General features: G+C 36.1%; 1 protein-coding gene across 2 annotated transcripts in view; it reads right to left on the bottom strand.

The window, feature by feature from the left end:
- The window catches only part of SRBD1 (S1 RNA binding domain 1), a 216,577-nt gene that overhangs the window by 17,614 nt on the left and 184,237 nt on the right, over positions 1 to 14,726 (bottom strand). For both annotated transcript variants that reach the window (XM_019663551.1, XM_019663550.1), the window contains one exon: positions 12,598 to 12,768. In XM_019663551.1, the coding sequence (XP_019519096.1) occupies positions 12,598 to 12,768 (171 nt within the window). The remainder of the gene's footprint in view (positions 1 to 12,597; positions 12,769 to 14,726) is intronic.

Here is a 14,726-nt window from a genome sequence, read left to right as displayed (position 1 = left end):
TTTTAAATTGACATTTCCTAAGGCTCATGCACTGTTCCTTTCTCTCTCTTAGTTAAGAACATCTTCTAGCAGAGGTAAACACATTTCTAGCATGAATATGCTATTCCCGGTCTTATACCCTACTCCTCTCCTAAAATGAAAAGATATTAAAGATGGTCACCATCAAGCTGCTTATGTTGAAATGCACACGCCTCATTCTAAAAAACATAAAGGAATGGAATTCTTTTTAGTGCAAAATTCAGGAAACATCACATCCGCAGCAAAGCAGAATAAAATTCTACACACTCTTAAGTGAAGGATACATTTCCTACAGATCCCTTAATAAAATAAATAGGTAAAGTTTCCTTTATTGGAGGAGGTAATGTTTTCTCCAGAGGAAAGGCAGAGTCTAATTTCAGCCATGTGATGATAGAGAACAACACTCAAAGCTAGCATATTCCAGATATTCGTTCCCTTCTCTCTCCCTCTCTTTTTTTCTTGAGAAGCACACATAACACAAGTCACAATCCCCTTGTTACTTCTTTGTGCTGAACACATACTGTCTTTAAGGGTTTGATGTCCTCAGTCTGAAAGGCCATTATGATTACATTTAAATCTGCTCCAAAATAGCTTTTTAATTGTGACTTAGCTAACAGCTCAGGCTTTGGAGTGTCACAGATGTTCAAATCTTGGTTCCATCAGCTGAGTTATCTTAGACAGTTTACTTTACCCATCTGAGATTCTGTACCTAAAGAAGTAGAAATAATTATAGTACCAACCTCATAAGACTGCTGTGAGGTTACAAGATGATGCTTCTAAAGTACCTGGTAATGACGAAGTACTCAATGAATGTTTTCATTTGACTATTAACTACTTTCCAAATCTGACCAGAACTGTATCTTCCTCTCTAACTCTCTCAATATCTCTTTCCTAATTTCTACTGGTGAAAATCCTTAAAGACCTACCCCAAATGTTACCTCCTGCATGAAACCTTATGAGATACCCCTGTCTGGAAATGACCTCTTTCTCCTGTGAGCAACTTCTGTGCTTCACAAAGGGCACCTACTAAGTATTGACCTCTGTTACGGTTATTTGTAAGTTTTATCCTCCCTATTTTGGTACTTTCCTTTAGGACATATACCACCTCTATTCATTTTTATTACATTCAGCCCTTATCACAGTGCTTTGCACATTTTAAATGGTAAACAAAATCATAAACAATAAAATTGATTAAGTAAAAAATGAAAACATAAAGAATATAAAAAAAACATGGGGAACATTGAATTCATCTAAGGGGTCACGGATCTTAAGAGAAGACCAATTTGCATAAAAGCAAGAAAAAAAACAGGTTTACTTTATAAAAATTAAGCATTTGTATTTCAAAATCATGAAAGCATTATAAGAAGATATTAAAAGTAAACTAGAAAAAAAATTTAGTCCACACACCAAACCACATATAAATAACTTTCATAAGTAATATAAATAACAAGTTAAAAAAAAAAAGGCAGGTTTTTTTAAACCACTAAACGACCGACTTAGTTTACAAAATGTCATGATCTCAATTTTCTAAAATATGTATATGAGAGAAAACACCATAAATACGAAAGTGAAAAAGACTTAATGGCTTCAGGTTTTGGTGTATTTCTGGGAGTGACATTATAGTAGAATGGCATTAAAGCCATTATATTCCTATTCGTTTTCTGATATAATTAAAAATGAAATTTGACTTCTGGTAAGATGGCAGAATAGACAGACGCTGTGCCAACTGCCTCCCAGGATCACACCAAAATTACAAATAATTTATACAACATTCAACCTCGGAAGTCCTCTGAACACTAGATGAACAGAACCTCTCAACGAAGAACTTATAGGAGGCCATGTCGAGTATGGTAGGAGGGGTGGAGACGAGAGAGGGAGAACCCCGTGAGAGACACCTCAGTGGTGGGGAGGCTTCTCCAGTTGGGGGAAGAGACCCTCTGGCCCCACTTTGAGCTCACCAGCCCAGAGTTACTTTGCCAGGAAGAGGAGTTCTACGATAGCTGGAAGTCGAAATTAGTGAGGACTCTGCTCAACTCGGTGAGACTGAGGGCGGCTGGAGAGCCAATGAAGCCAGCAAACCGACTCGCTCGCTGGTGAGCACTCACCCAGTCCCTGATGGAGGGACTAGCTGTGTGAGAGGGGCACAGGAGCCTGAGGGGAAGGACTGAACTGAGCACCTTTGGCACGGGGAGCTGGAGGTTTTGGGACCATTGTTTCCCTGGTGTGGAGCTTGCACACGAGTAGTGTACAGGAGGGCGCCATTTTTTCAGGGTTGGGCCCTCCCACAGAGGGTCAGGTCCGGGACTGCATTGGTCTGGTGGAATTGGGGTAGGAGTGCTTGTGTGCGTGCTTGTGCATGTGGCCCTGGAGCCCTATCCTCCGCACTGCTTGTGCTGCATAGCCAGGGAAACGCCTGGCGGGCGTACTCTGGCTCCAACAGGCTGTTCATTGAGACGTGGGAGTTTGCGAGCTGCCTTGAGTCCCCACTCTCTGCACTGCGCATGCAGAGTTGCCAGGCTGGCGACTGGCTGTTGGGCTGCTCGGCCTGATCTGGGAGCAGCTTGATTGGGACAGGCTGAGACTGGGAGTTTTCCTGGGAGTACTGGGCCGTGAGCTGTGTGCCTGTGTGATCCGGCCGGGGCTTTCCTGGCGAGTTAGTGTGAGCTGGTTGCCAGTGCAGGAGTGCATGCTGCTCTGACTTGGTGGGGGCCACTGACCACCTGCTGTGGTGCCTTAGGGACCTGCCCTGCCCACCTACAGCTGTGTTGCTGGGGGCACTGTGAGCCCCTTGTGCCTGGCCCGCACCTCTGCAGGCCACAGAGAGGATTTTTTGCAGCAGGACACAGCCCGCAACAACCTGTGAGGATTTTTGGTGGTGAGCACATTTCCAGAGCACACAGCAGCTAATTGTGGGAAGCTCACTGCAAGCCTGAAAGGAAGGCCAGTGCAAGAGACGTTAAACCCTTCCCCCCAACAGCTGGTGCTGAGTCGCCCAGAGTCTCTCTATTGCTGAGCAAGTGGTCTGCAGATTAAAGTGGGCGGAACCCCCCCCGCCCCCCGCCTTTTTCCTTCTTTTCTCTTATTCTTTCCTAGGTGATCTAATACATCGAAGCAATCACAGAGTGACAGCCAGAATGAAGAAACAAAGAAACATGTCCCAAGCAAAAGATCAGAAGAAACTTCTAGAAATGGAACTAAATGAAACAGAGGTATCCAACCTTTCAGAGACAGAGTTTAGAACACTGATGATAAGAATGTTTAAGGAACTTAGTGAGGACATAAAGAAAAATAGAGAAATCATAAAAAACAACCAGTTAGAACTAAAGAATACAATAACTGAAATGAAGAACACACTCTCCGAAGGAATCACCAGATTAGATGAAGCAGAGGATTGGATCAGCAATTTAGAAGACAAAATAGCAGAAATCACCCAGTTGAAACAACAAAAAGAAAAAAGAATAAAAAACAATGAAAATAGTTTAAGAGACCTGTGGGACAACATCAAGCACAACATTTGCATCATAGGAATACCAGAAGGAGAAGAGAAGAAGGGATCGAGAATATATTTGAAGAAACAATGACTGAAAACTTCCCTACCCTGGTGAAGGAAATTGACGTACAAGCCCAGGAAGTGCAGAGAGTTCCAAACAAGCTGAACCCAAACAACTCCACACCAAGACACATCATAGTTAAAATGGCAAAGGTGAAAGACAAAGACAGAATCCTAAAAGCAGCAAGAGAAGGACAGCAGGTTATATACAAAGGAACTCCTATAAGACTAACAGCTTTTGGAAGTCATTTGTGAATAAATATGCAAGATAAGTACATATTAGATGTATATGTTTACCAGGTGTTAGGAAATAAAATTATTTTGCTGAAAAAGAAAAGACTAACAGCTGATTTTTCTACAGAAACTCTGCAGGCCAGAAGGGACTGGCAGGAAATATTCAAAGTGATGCAAAATAAAGACCTACAACCAAGATTGCTCTACCCAGTATGTCTATCACTTAAAACTGAAGGAGAGATAAACAGCTTCTCAGAAAAGAATATGCTTAAGGAATTCATTACCACCAAGCCAGCATTGCAGGAAATGTTAAAAGGGCTTTTTTAAACAGAAAAAAGGGGAAAACAAGCTAACCCAGGAAGACCAGAAATACAAATAACAAAATGGCAATAAATATACACCTATCAATAATCACTTTAAATGTGAACGGGCTAAATGCTCCAATCAAAAGACATGGAGTGGCTAAGTGGATAAGAAAACAGGACCCATGCATATGCTGTTTACAAGAACTCATCTCAGATCAAAAGACACATACAGGCTGAAAGTAAAGGGATGGAATAAGATATTTCATGCAAATGGAAATGAAAAATAAAAAGCTGGAGTAGCAATACTTATTTCAGACAAGATAGACTTTAAAATGAAGACTACAATAGAAGACAAAGAAGGGCATTACATAATAATAAAGGGATCAATTCAACAAGAGGGCATAACCCTAGTAAACATCTATGCACCCAACACAGGAGCTCCTAAATATATAAAAAAGATTTTGACAGACATAAATACAGAGATTAACAGTAACACTATCATAGTAGGGGACTTCAACATTCCATTGTCACCAATGGACAGATCCTCCAGACAGAAAATCAACATGGAAACAGTGGCCTTAAATGACACTTTAGACTAGCTGGATTTAATCGGTATTTTTAGAGCATTTCACCCCAAAGTTACAGAATATACATTATTTTCAAGTGCACATGGAATGTTTTCCAAGATAGACCACGTTAGGCCACAAAACAAGTCTCAATAAATTTAAGAAGACTGAAATCATATCAAGCGTCTTCTGTGACCACAAGGCTATGAAACTAGAAATCAATTAAAAGAAGAAATCTGGAAAGCTCACAAATACATGGAGGCTGAATAACATGCTACTAAATAGCAAGTGGGTCAAAAATGAGATCAAGGAAGAAATTAAAAGCTACCTTAAGACAAACAAAAATGAAAACACAACAACCCAAAATATATGGGGTGCAGCGAAAGAAGTCCTAAGAGGGAAATTCATAGCAATGCAGGCCTATCTAAAGAAACAAGAACAATCTCAAATCAATAGACTATCTTTACACCTAAGGAAACTGGAAAAAGAACAGCAAAACAAGCCCAAAGGGAGTACAAGGAAGGAGATACTAAAGAACAGAGCAGAAATAAATGAAATAGAGACCAAAAAAACAATACAAAAGATCAATGAAACCAAGATCTGGTTTCTTGAAAAGATAAACAAAATCGACAAGCCCTTAGCCAGACTCACCAAGAAAAAGAGTGAGAGGACCCAAATTAATAAAATCAGAAATGAAAGAGAAGTGACAACAGATACCACAGAAATACAGAAAATTTTAAGAAACTACTACGAGCAACTATATGCCAACAAATTCGACAATCTGGAAGAAATGGATAAATTTCTAGAAGCATACAATCTACCAAGTCTGAACCAAGAAGAAACAGAAACTCTGAACAGACTGATTACTACCAAAGAAATTGAAATTGAATCAGTAATCAACAAGCTTCCAACAAACAAAAGTCCTGGACCAGATGGCTTCACAGGTGAATTTTACACAACATTCAAAAAAGAATTAATACCTATTCTTCTCAAACTATTCAAAAAAATACAGAAGGGAAGGCACCCAAGCACATTTTATGAGGCCACTATTATTACTCTGATCTCAAAATCAGACAAAGATATTACAAAAAAAGAAAACTACAGGCCGATATCCCTAATGAACATAGATGCAAAAATCCTCAACCAAATACTAGCCAACTGAATTCAGCATTACATTAAAAAGATCAGACACCACGATCAAGTGGGATTCATTCCTGGTATGCAAGGTTGGTTCAATATCCACAAATCAATTAACGTAATACATCACATTAACAAAATGAAAAATAAAAATCATGAACAATAGATGCAGAAAAAACATTTGACAAAATACAGCAGCCATTTATGATAAAAACTCTTAGCAAAGTGGGAATTGTGGGATCATATCTCAACATAATAAAGGCCATATATGATAAGCCCACAGCAAACATCATACTCAATGGGGAAAGGCTAAAAGCTTTCCCCTTAAGATCAGGAACAAGACAAAGCTGCCCAATTTCACCATTTCTTTCCAACATAGTTCTGGAAGTTCTAGCCACAGCAATCAGACAAGAAAATGAAATAAAAGGCATCCAAATTGGAAAGGAGGAATTAAAACTGTCATTATATGCAGATGACATGATTCTATATATAGTGAATCCTAAAGACTCCACCAAAAAACTGTTAGAACTGATAAAAGAATTTAGTAAGGTAGCAGGATACAAAATTAATATTCAGAAATCAGTTGCATTTGTATACACCAATAATAAACTATCAGAAGAAGAAATCAGGAAATCAATCCCTTTTACAATTGCTTTAAAAACAATAAAATATCTAGGAATAAGTTTAACCAAAGAAGTAAAGACCTGTATTCAGAAAATTATAAGACACTGAAGAGAGAAATCAAAGAAGATATAAATAAATGGAAATACATACCACATACCATGTTCATGCATAGGAAGAATTAATATAGTTAAAATGTCAATACTAACTAAGGCAATATATAGATTCAATGCAATTCCTATCAAACTACCAAGGACATTCCTCTCAGAAATAGAACATATAATCCTAAAATTTATATGGAACCATAAGAGACCCCGAATAGCCATGGCAATCTTGAGAAATAAGAACAAAGTGGGAGGTATCATGCTACCCGAAATCAAATCATACTACAAGGCTACAGCAATCAAAACAGTATTGTACTGGCATAAAAACAGACAGATAAACCAATGGAACAGAATAGAGAGCCCAGAAAAAAAACATCCATATATGGTCATTTAATCTATGACAATGGAAGCAAGAATTTACATTGGAGTAAAGATAGTCTATTTACTAAATGGTGCTGGGAAAATTCGACTGACACATGCAAAAAAATGAAAATGGACCACCTACTTACACCATATACGAGAACAAATTCAAAATGGATTAAAGACTTAAATGTAAGATCTGAATCCATAAAACTCCTAGAAGAAAACACAGGGAGTAAATTTGCAGACATTACCTTCAGTAATATTTTTACTGATATATCCCCTCAGGCAAGAGAAATAAAAGAAAAAATAAACATACGGGATTACATCAAACTTAAAAGTTTTTTCACAGCAAAGGAAATCAATAAAACAAAAAGGCAGCCTACTGAATGGGAGAAGATATTTGTCAACGAGATATCTGATAAGCGGTTAATATCCAAAATATATAAAACGCTCATGCAACTCAACACCAAAAAAACAAACAACCCAATTAAAAAATGGGCAGAGGATATGAAGAGGCATTTCTCTAAAGGGGACATACAGATGGCCAACAGGAATATGAAAAAATGTTCAACCTCACTAATCATTAGAGGAATGGAAATAAAAACCACAATGAAATACCACCTCACTCCGGTCAGAATGGCTATCATCAATAAATCAACAAACAACAAGTGCTGGCGAGGTTGTGGAGAAAAGGGAACCCTGGTGCACTGTTGGTGGACTGCAGATTGGTGCAGCCACTATGGAAATCAGTATGGAGGTATCTCAAAAAACTGGAAATGGAACTATCTTATGACCCAGCAATTCCACTCTTGGTTATCTATCCAGAGAAACCCAAGACTCTAATTCATAAAAATATATGCGCCCCTATGTTTACTGCAGCGCTATTTACAATAGCCAAGACTTGGAAACAACCGAAATGCCCATCGGTAGATGACTGGATTAAGAGACTGTGGTACTTTTATACAATGAAGTATTATTCCACTATAAAGAGAATAAAATCGTACCACTTGCAACGATATGGGTGGACCTAGAGACTGTTACGTAAAGTGAAATAAGTCAGTCGGAGAAAGACAAACACCATATCATCTCACTTATATGTGGAATCTAAAAAACTGAATGAATGAGCAAAATAAACAGAAATAGTCTTAGAGATATAGAGGAAAAACTGATGGTTGCTAGTTGGGAGGGGGTGGGGATGAGGGAGAAGGGTAAGAGATTAGACACATAAATAGGTAACTACAATATTGCCACAAGTATATGAAAGACAGTTCAGGGAATATAATTAAAAATGATGTAAATATTTTGTAGGGTGTCAGATGGTCACATGTCTTGTTAGGGAGACCACTTCATGGATGGGGTAGAGGCTTGATCACTGCACTGCACACCTGAAGCTGGTGTTGTACAATATTGTATGTCAACTATAATTAAATATATATATAGTCACGGGACATGGAGTATAGTGTGGGAGTGGATTAAAGGGAATTGTAATAGATATGTATGATATGGGAGGGAGTGGGGTGACGGATTGGGGGAGGGGGGTTGTCACATTGGTAAAAAGTATAACTATTGCACAGTGTTGTACAGCTGAAACTAATTAAAAACATGTTTATTTCACAATAAAAAAATAAAAAAGAAAATTGCAAGATATTGCTATAAAAAAAATAAAATTTGCTGAAATGGAACTTACTTTTATAAAACTGAAGTCAACCCAGTGATGACCTAATCATTTCCTTAATGGCCTTTTCTGTCCTAGGAAGACACTTATGTAACACTATATGAAAGTATGACCTACCTATGCTGAGTGATGTCTACACTAAGTATACATGAAAGCCAGAAATAATGATCACAGAGCCAAAGTGAATAATAGAGATGGTAAGCTTAATTAGACAAATTACCAGTTTTGTCTCCAGATTTTAAAGGTCGGGAGTTGAACTTCATGTAGAAGAAACTTCTCACTTCTCAACCAGTCCACAAGTGCCCTGCTCCTGAGGGACAAGGCTACTCCCAAAAGAAGCACAGAGATGGGTGAAGTCACTGGTAGCTCTGTTATGCTCCACATGCAGAAACTGGCTCATTTGAAAATTGGCAGGAAAGTCCTGTCTGACAGGAGAAATTCAAGATTTCTCAGGCTTGAACATTGCTGGTGGCATTATAAATCAGTATGTTACTTGGCAATGCGTATCAAGAGTCGCATAAACTTTCAAATCCTTTGGCAGAGTAATTTCACTTCTAGGAATCCATCATAAGGATCTCTATTAGACTACTCTTACTAAATTACAGTTTGACTACGTGATGGAATATTATTTAGCCTTTTAAAAAGAGGGATATGCAGAAACAAAAAATTGTGCTGTATTAGAAAGCAAATTGAAAGACTTACAAACCATATTAAAGCTACATCATAGAAACAAAAATGTACATTAAAAAAACCCCACTGGTTTGCATATAACAAAATGCTAATTTAGCACCTGGGAAGCCATCCAGTAGTTGCAAGAATTCTATAAATCCATGTGCATATATGCATCTTCTCAAATAACAAATAGTAAAAATACAATTACGACAACCGGGGACCACATTTTTTTTTTAAATATTAAAAATATGAGAAGCATGTACTAAGAGACTGAGAACAGGACAAGGTTGTCTGCTCTCACCACTCCTATTCAACACAGTACTGAAGGTCCTGGCCATTGCAAAAGGCACTGAAAAGGAACTAAGAGGCATTTAGATCAACAACAACAGCAACAAAAAGAAGTAAAGCTTTTTATCTCTTTGCTAATAACATAATTGTTTATATAGTAAAACTTAAGAGAATCTATACACACCTACCAAACAAAGCTAACTAGTAAGTTAATTTAGCAAGAACACAAAGTTACTATAATGATAAATTGTATTTTTATATACAAGCAACAAATTTTAAAAATTCTATTTACGTTAGTGTTTAAAAACACAAAATACATTTAATAAATTACATGTAAGACCTGCACACTGGAAACTAAAAGACATTGTGGAGAGAAATGAAAGAAGACCTGTATATTCGTAAATGTTAAGACATAATAAACTCATGATCAAGATTCAATAAATTTAGCTATGAGGACAACAGCTGTACCTAAATTCACTGACAGACTCAATGTAATCCCAATCACAACCCCACCATGTTTTTTAATGGAAATTGACAAGCTCATTCTAAAATTTATAGGAAAATGCAAATCATCTATAATATTCAGAGCAATATTTAAAAATAACAAAATTGGAGGTCCTACACTACCTGATTTCAAAACTTATCATAAAGCTACAGTAATCAAGATAGTGTGGTATTGATAAACAGATCAGAAACAGAATAGTGAGTGAGGAATAGACCCACACTAATAAAATCATTTGATTTTCAACAAAGACATTAAAGCAGTAGGTAAAGGCATAGTGTGTTGTTGTTTTTCAAACATGGTGCTGGAACAACTAAATGTTCATAATGGAGAAAGAAAACGAACCTTGACCCCTGCTTCAAATCACATACACAAAATGTAATTTCTAAGGTATCACAGACCTAAATGTAAAAGCTAAAACCATTAATTAAGCTTTTAGAAGAAAAGACTGAATATATCTGTGACTTGAGATAGCAAAGGTTTCTTACACAGGACTTGGAAAGCAAAAAATATAAAAGAAAAAAACTGATAAATTAGATATCATCAAAATTAAAAATTTCTGCTCATCGAAAGACACCAATAAGAAAATAGAGCCACAAATTGGGACAAAATATTTGTGAAACATGTATTTGACAAAGGACTAGTATTCAAGATACATTAAAAGAAACAAGTCAATTAGAAAATGGCTAAATGATATGAACAGATGAGATGGTTCACAAAAGAAGATATTCAAATGGCTAATAAGCACATGAGAAAGTACTCATGTCACCAGGGAAATACAAATGACAACCACAAAGAAATATGACGACACACACACTAGAATGGCTCAAATTAAAAAGACTACCATCAAATGATGACAAAGACATGAAGTAACCAGAACTCTTATGTATTACTGGTGGAAGTGTAAAATGGTGCAACATGGGAGTAAAGTCTACAAGTTTTTAAGAAAAGTAAACATTCGCCTACCTTATGACCCAGCAAATCCTCTCCTAATTATTTTTCCAAGATAAATGGAAACAAATGTCAATGACAACAACAAAAATATACAAGAATGTTAGCAGCTTTACTCATGATAGCCAAAAAGTGGAACTAGGAAAGTTTCTTTCAATAAGGAGAATAAACTGTGGCATATTCATGCAACGGAATATTACTCAGCAATAAAAAGAACAACCTACTTATAGTTAAGACATGAATAAAAATCTCTATAAAGATTATACTGAAAGAAGACTTACACCAAAACGTACAATTCTATGGTATCATTTATATGAAGTTCTAGATGAGGCAAACTTATCTTTGGTAGAGAAAATCAGAACATGTGGTTAGCTCCAGGAGGCTGGGGCAGAGATCGTCTGGGGAGGGTACAAGGGAACGTTTTGAGGATGATGGCGTTTCTAATCTTGATAGTGGTTTGGGTTACACATATGGGTATTTATTTGCCGAATCTCAGCTAATGTACACTTACAATTTAATTATAGTGAATTTTACTTCAAAAGAAAAATAAATTGCTAAGAATTTAAAAACTCTAGTTAATAATATGCATGCTGAAGAATTAGTTGAAAGTATATTGATGCCTGCAACTTTCTTTAAAATACATAAAAATATAAGATGGACTGATGGAAAAACAGATGGATAGGCAAGCAGATAAACAGGCATGGTAAAACATTAATAGTAAAACCTAGGTGTGGGTAGATAGAAATTCACTGTAAACATTTTTAACTTTTCTGTATGCTTAAAAGTTGTAATAAAATGTTGGAAGAAAAACAGGTGTCAGTTTTAATGTTGACAATATTTCTTACATCTTTCTTTTTATTTTCTAAGTTCTCTATAATGTGTTATATAATCTATAATTTTAAACACTTTTAGAAGGAAACCAATTAATTTATCAAAATAATCGAATATCAGTGATTTCAAAACAAGTTTAAAATCTCATTGTAAATGAAAGTTAAAATATTCACTATTTTTAAGCCCAGTATCACTTAGCTCACCGAAAGCCTTAAACTATTTATGTAGCAGTCACTGTTTTTGAACTAATTAAAAATTTTGAACTAATCAAATGTGGTATTAAAAAGTTTTTTTCTTTTAATGCCTTAAACTTTTCCTTGTCCTCAAAAACCTCCCCCCATATCATTCTACATTAATGTATGCTCATTTCTTAGTCTGTAATAATCAAGCAGGGAAATACTTCTTAAGAAATCTGAGAGTTGGCTGTTTACTTTCAAAAGGGCTTTATCTTTAGATAAGCAGGAGCTTTAAGCCAGGTGCTAGTCATTTGTGTCTTGTTAATTTCCAAAACAAACAGAGGAGAGTGCCACGCAATTTCCATTACACACACTTCACCATTAGTACCAGGGTTTATTGGCTTGACACTGCTCCAGGAATAATGGTTTCATTCCTCACTGAAATCAAATAATGTGCCACATAACTCAGCAATGCGGAACTTCTGAAAAATGTTGTCATGCTAAACATGGTCATATTTTTAAAGTCTCCATTATGCCAAAACAAAGGCCATTTGCTGTAGAGAACTCTGAGCATGGAGACCTCTCACATGGGCCTCAGACTTACCTCTTCGCTATGTCATAAGATTCCGGGTGAATACAAGTTTGGTCCAAAGGATTTGGCTTCAGAACAGCATTCTCTGCGGTTTTGCTCTTCTTCTTGCCCCGCTTCTCTTTTGTGACCTCAACACCTGCTGGAGCAACGCCCTGAATTGGGCCTGCAGATTCAGCGTGCTGACTGCAGCAGCCATTTAAAACAAGGCGGGGGGGGGGAGAAAGGTGAAGTTGGGCAGGAAAGAAAGAAAAGAATCTTTAATTAAAAATGTGCTCATTTGTGTGCCATATGCAAATAGCAACCCAGTTCTGGCCATTCACTTCATAAAAATTATGACTTATTTGTTTAAACACTTTTATGGTTTTCTGTCACTTAAAGCCAAAAACATTCTTAACTGATTCAGCCTGTATAATTGGCATTCTAGAAGAGGATAGAGAAAAATGGAGGGAAATAATTAAATAAGGAAAAGGAGAACAGAATGATTTCCCAGAGCCAAAGAAAAATACAAGTTCTCAAAAGAACCTACTGAGTACAAAACATGATAAATGAAAAAGACTCATATCTGACATATTATGAGGAAAGTTTAGAATATGGTTTTATAATTAAGACAGAAAAATAAAACTGATTCCTTCAAAAGGAATTAGAATCAGGCTGGCATCATATTTCTCTATGAGAAACAGATGTCAAAACACTGTAGAACAATATCTTAAAAGTTCTGAGAGAAAATGATTTTGGATCTAGAATCACATATCTAGTCAAACTAGCATTCAAATATAAGGACAAATTAATACCACTTCAGACATGTAAGGAATAAAGTATAACCCATATAGTATCCCCTCTCTGAAAGGAATTTCTTAAGTATATACTCCAGCAAAAACAATGAATTCAAGAAAAATGATAATGTGGGCTATAAGAAACAAGTGTAAGTACAGAAACCATAAAAAGCTAAGTTAAATAATTCTTCATGACTAATGTAAAAAAATATATAAAAAGGACAGTCTGAAACTAAAGTCCCAGGTCATCTCATTGTAGAGTTGAAGGGAGCAAGGATGGGAAGACACCTAAGGTTCTGGTCTTCTCTAGGATGACAGCGACACCAGAGGTCAGTCCAAATCAAATTTAAAGATAATCATCAGAAGAATAAAAGATATACAACATGAAATCACTAAGGGGAGATAAAGATGAGGTAGGAAAACAGGACAGAAACAAGGAGAAAACTTGTTAACTGATAAATTCAACAAACAGCATGAGGGAAAAGAATTAGAAGCATGATGAAGAGAAAATATATGATAAAATGGAACATTAATTCCAAACATATCAATAAATACAATAAATGTAAATGTATTAATGTAAGATTGAGTAAAACCATGAAACCTACTTGTTTACAAGTCATATAAAAATTAAATGCCACTGAAAGTTTGAAAACAAAAAAATACCAAGCATATTCTGAAAAGGCACATATAAAAACATTGCTAGCAAACAAAATAGATTTCAAAGCAAAAAACATTCAACGAGATAGAAACAGTCCATTCTGAATAAAGGTATGATCTATCAAAATGATATAACAATCATGAATCTTCAAGTACTTCATTATCAGTTGATAAAATATAAGGCATTAAAACAAACCAAATGTTCAACAGGCATTGATTAAATTATGATGCAACCATAAATTAATAACTATGTAGACATTATAAAGAATGACATAAATCTACATGTAATATTTGGAAAGAGGTCCAAGATATATTATTAAAACAAACAAAGCAAATTTCAAATAGTTACATAGCATGAGCCCTTTGGTATGCATTTTAAAATAATAAACACATACATACAGGCTGATATAAGTTTATTTTTAGGGGACAATAATATATAAGAAACTATTTTGAAGTGAGGGGTTGAGGTACCCTATACTTTTCATTTTATTCTTTTTTTATACTGTTTGAATTTTCTAACCAACTGTTCAAAAAACATAAACTAAAAAACATGGGATTATTTTATCCTCAATTTCTTTTTTTCATTCTGGCTTCTGGGTTTTGTGGTCCACTTAGAAAGAACTTCCACCACTCCAATGTTCTGCAAACTACCCATGTTTTCTTCTAGTACTTTTACAGTTTCGCTTTTTCCATTTAAGTCTATAATCCACC

The sequence above is a fragment of the Hipposideros armiger genome, unplaced genomic scaffold, assembly GCF_001890085.2.
Source record: "Hipposideros armiger isolate ML-2016 unplaced genomic scaffold, ASM189008v1 scaffold_395, whole genome shotgun sequence".
In the NCBI taxonomy this organism is placed as follows: domain Eukaryota; kingdom Metazoa; phylum Chordata; class Mammalia; order Chiroptera; family Hipposideridae; genus Hipposideros; species Hipposideros armiger.
This window is presented reverse-complemented; position numbering and strand designations above follow the sequence as displayed.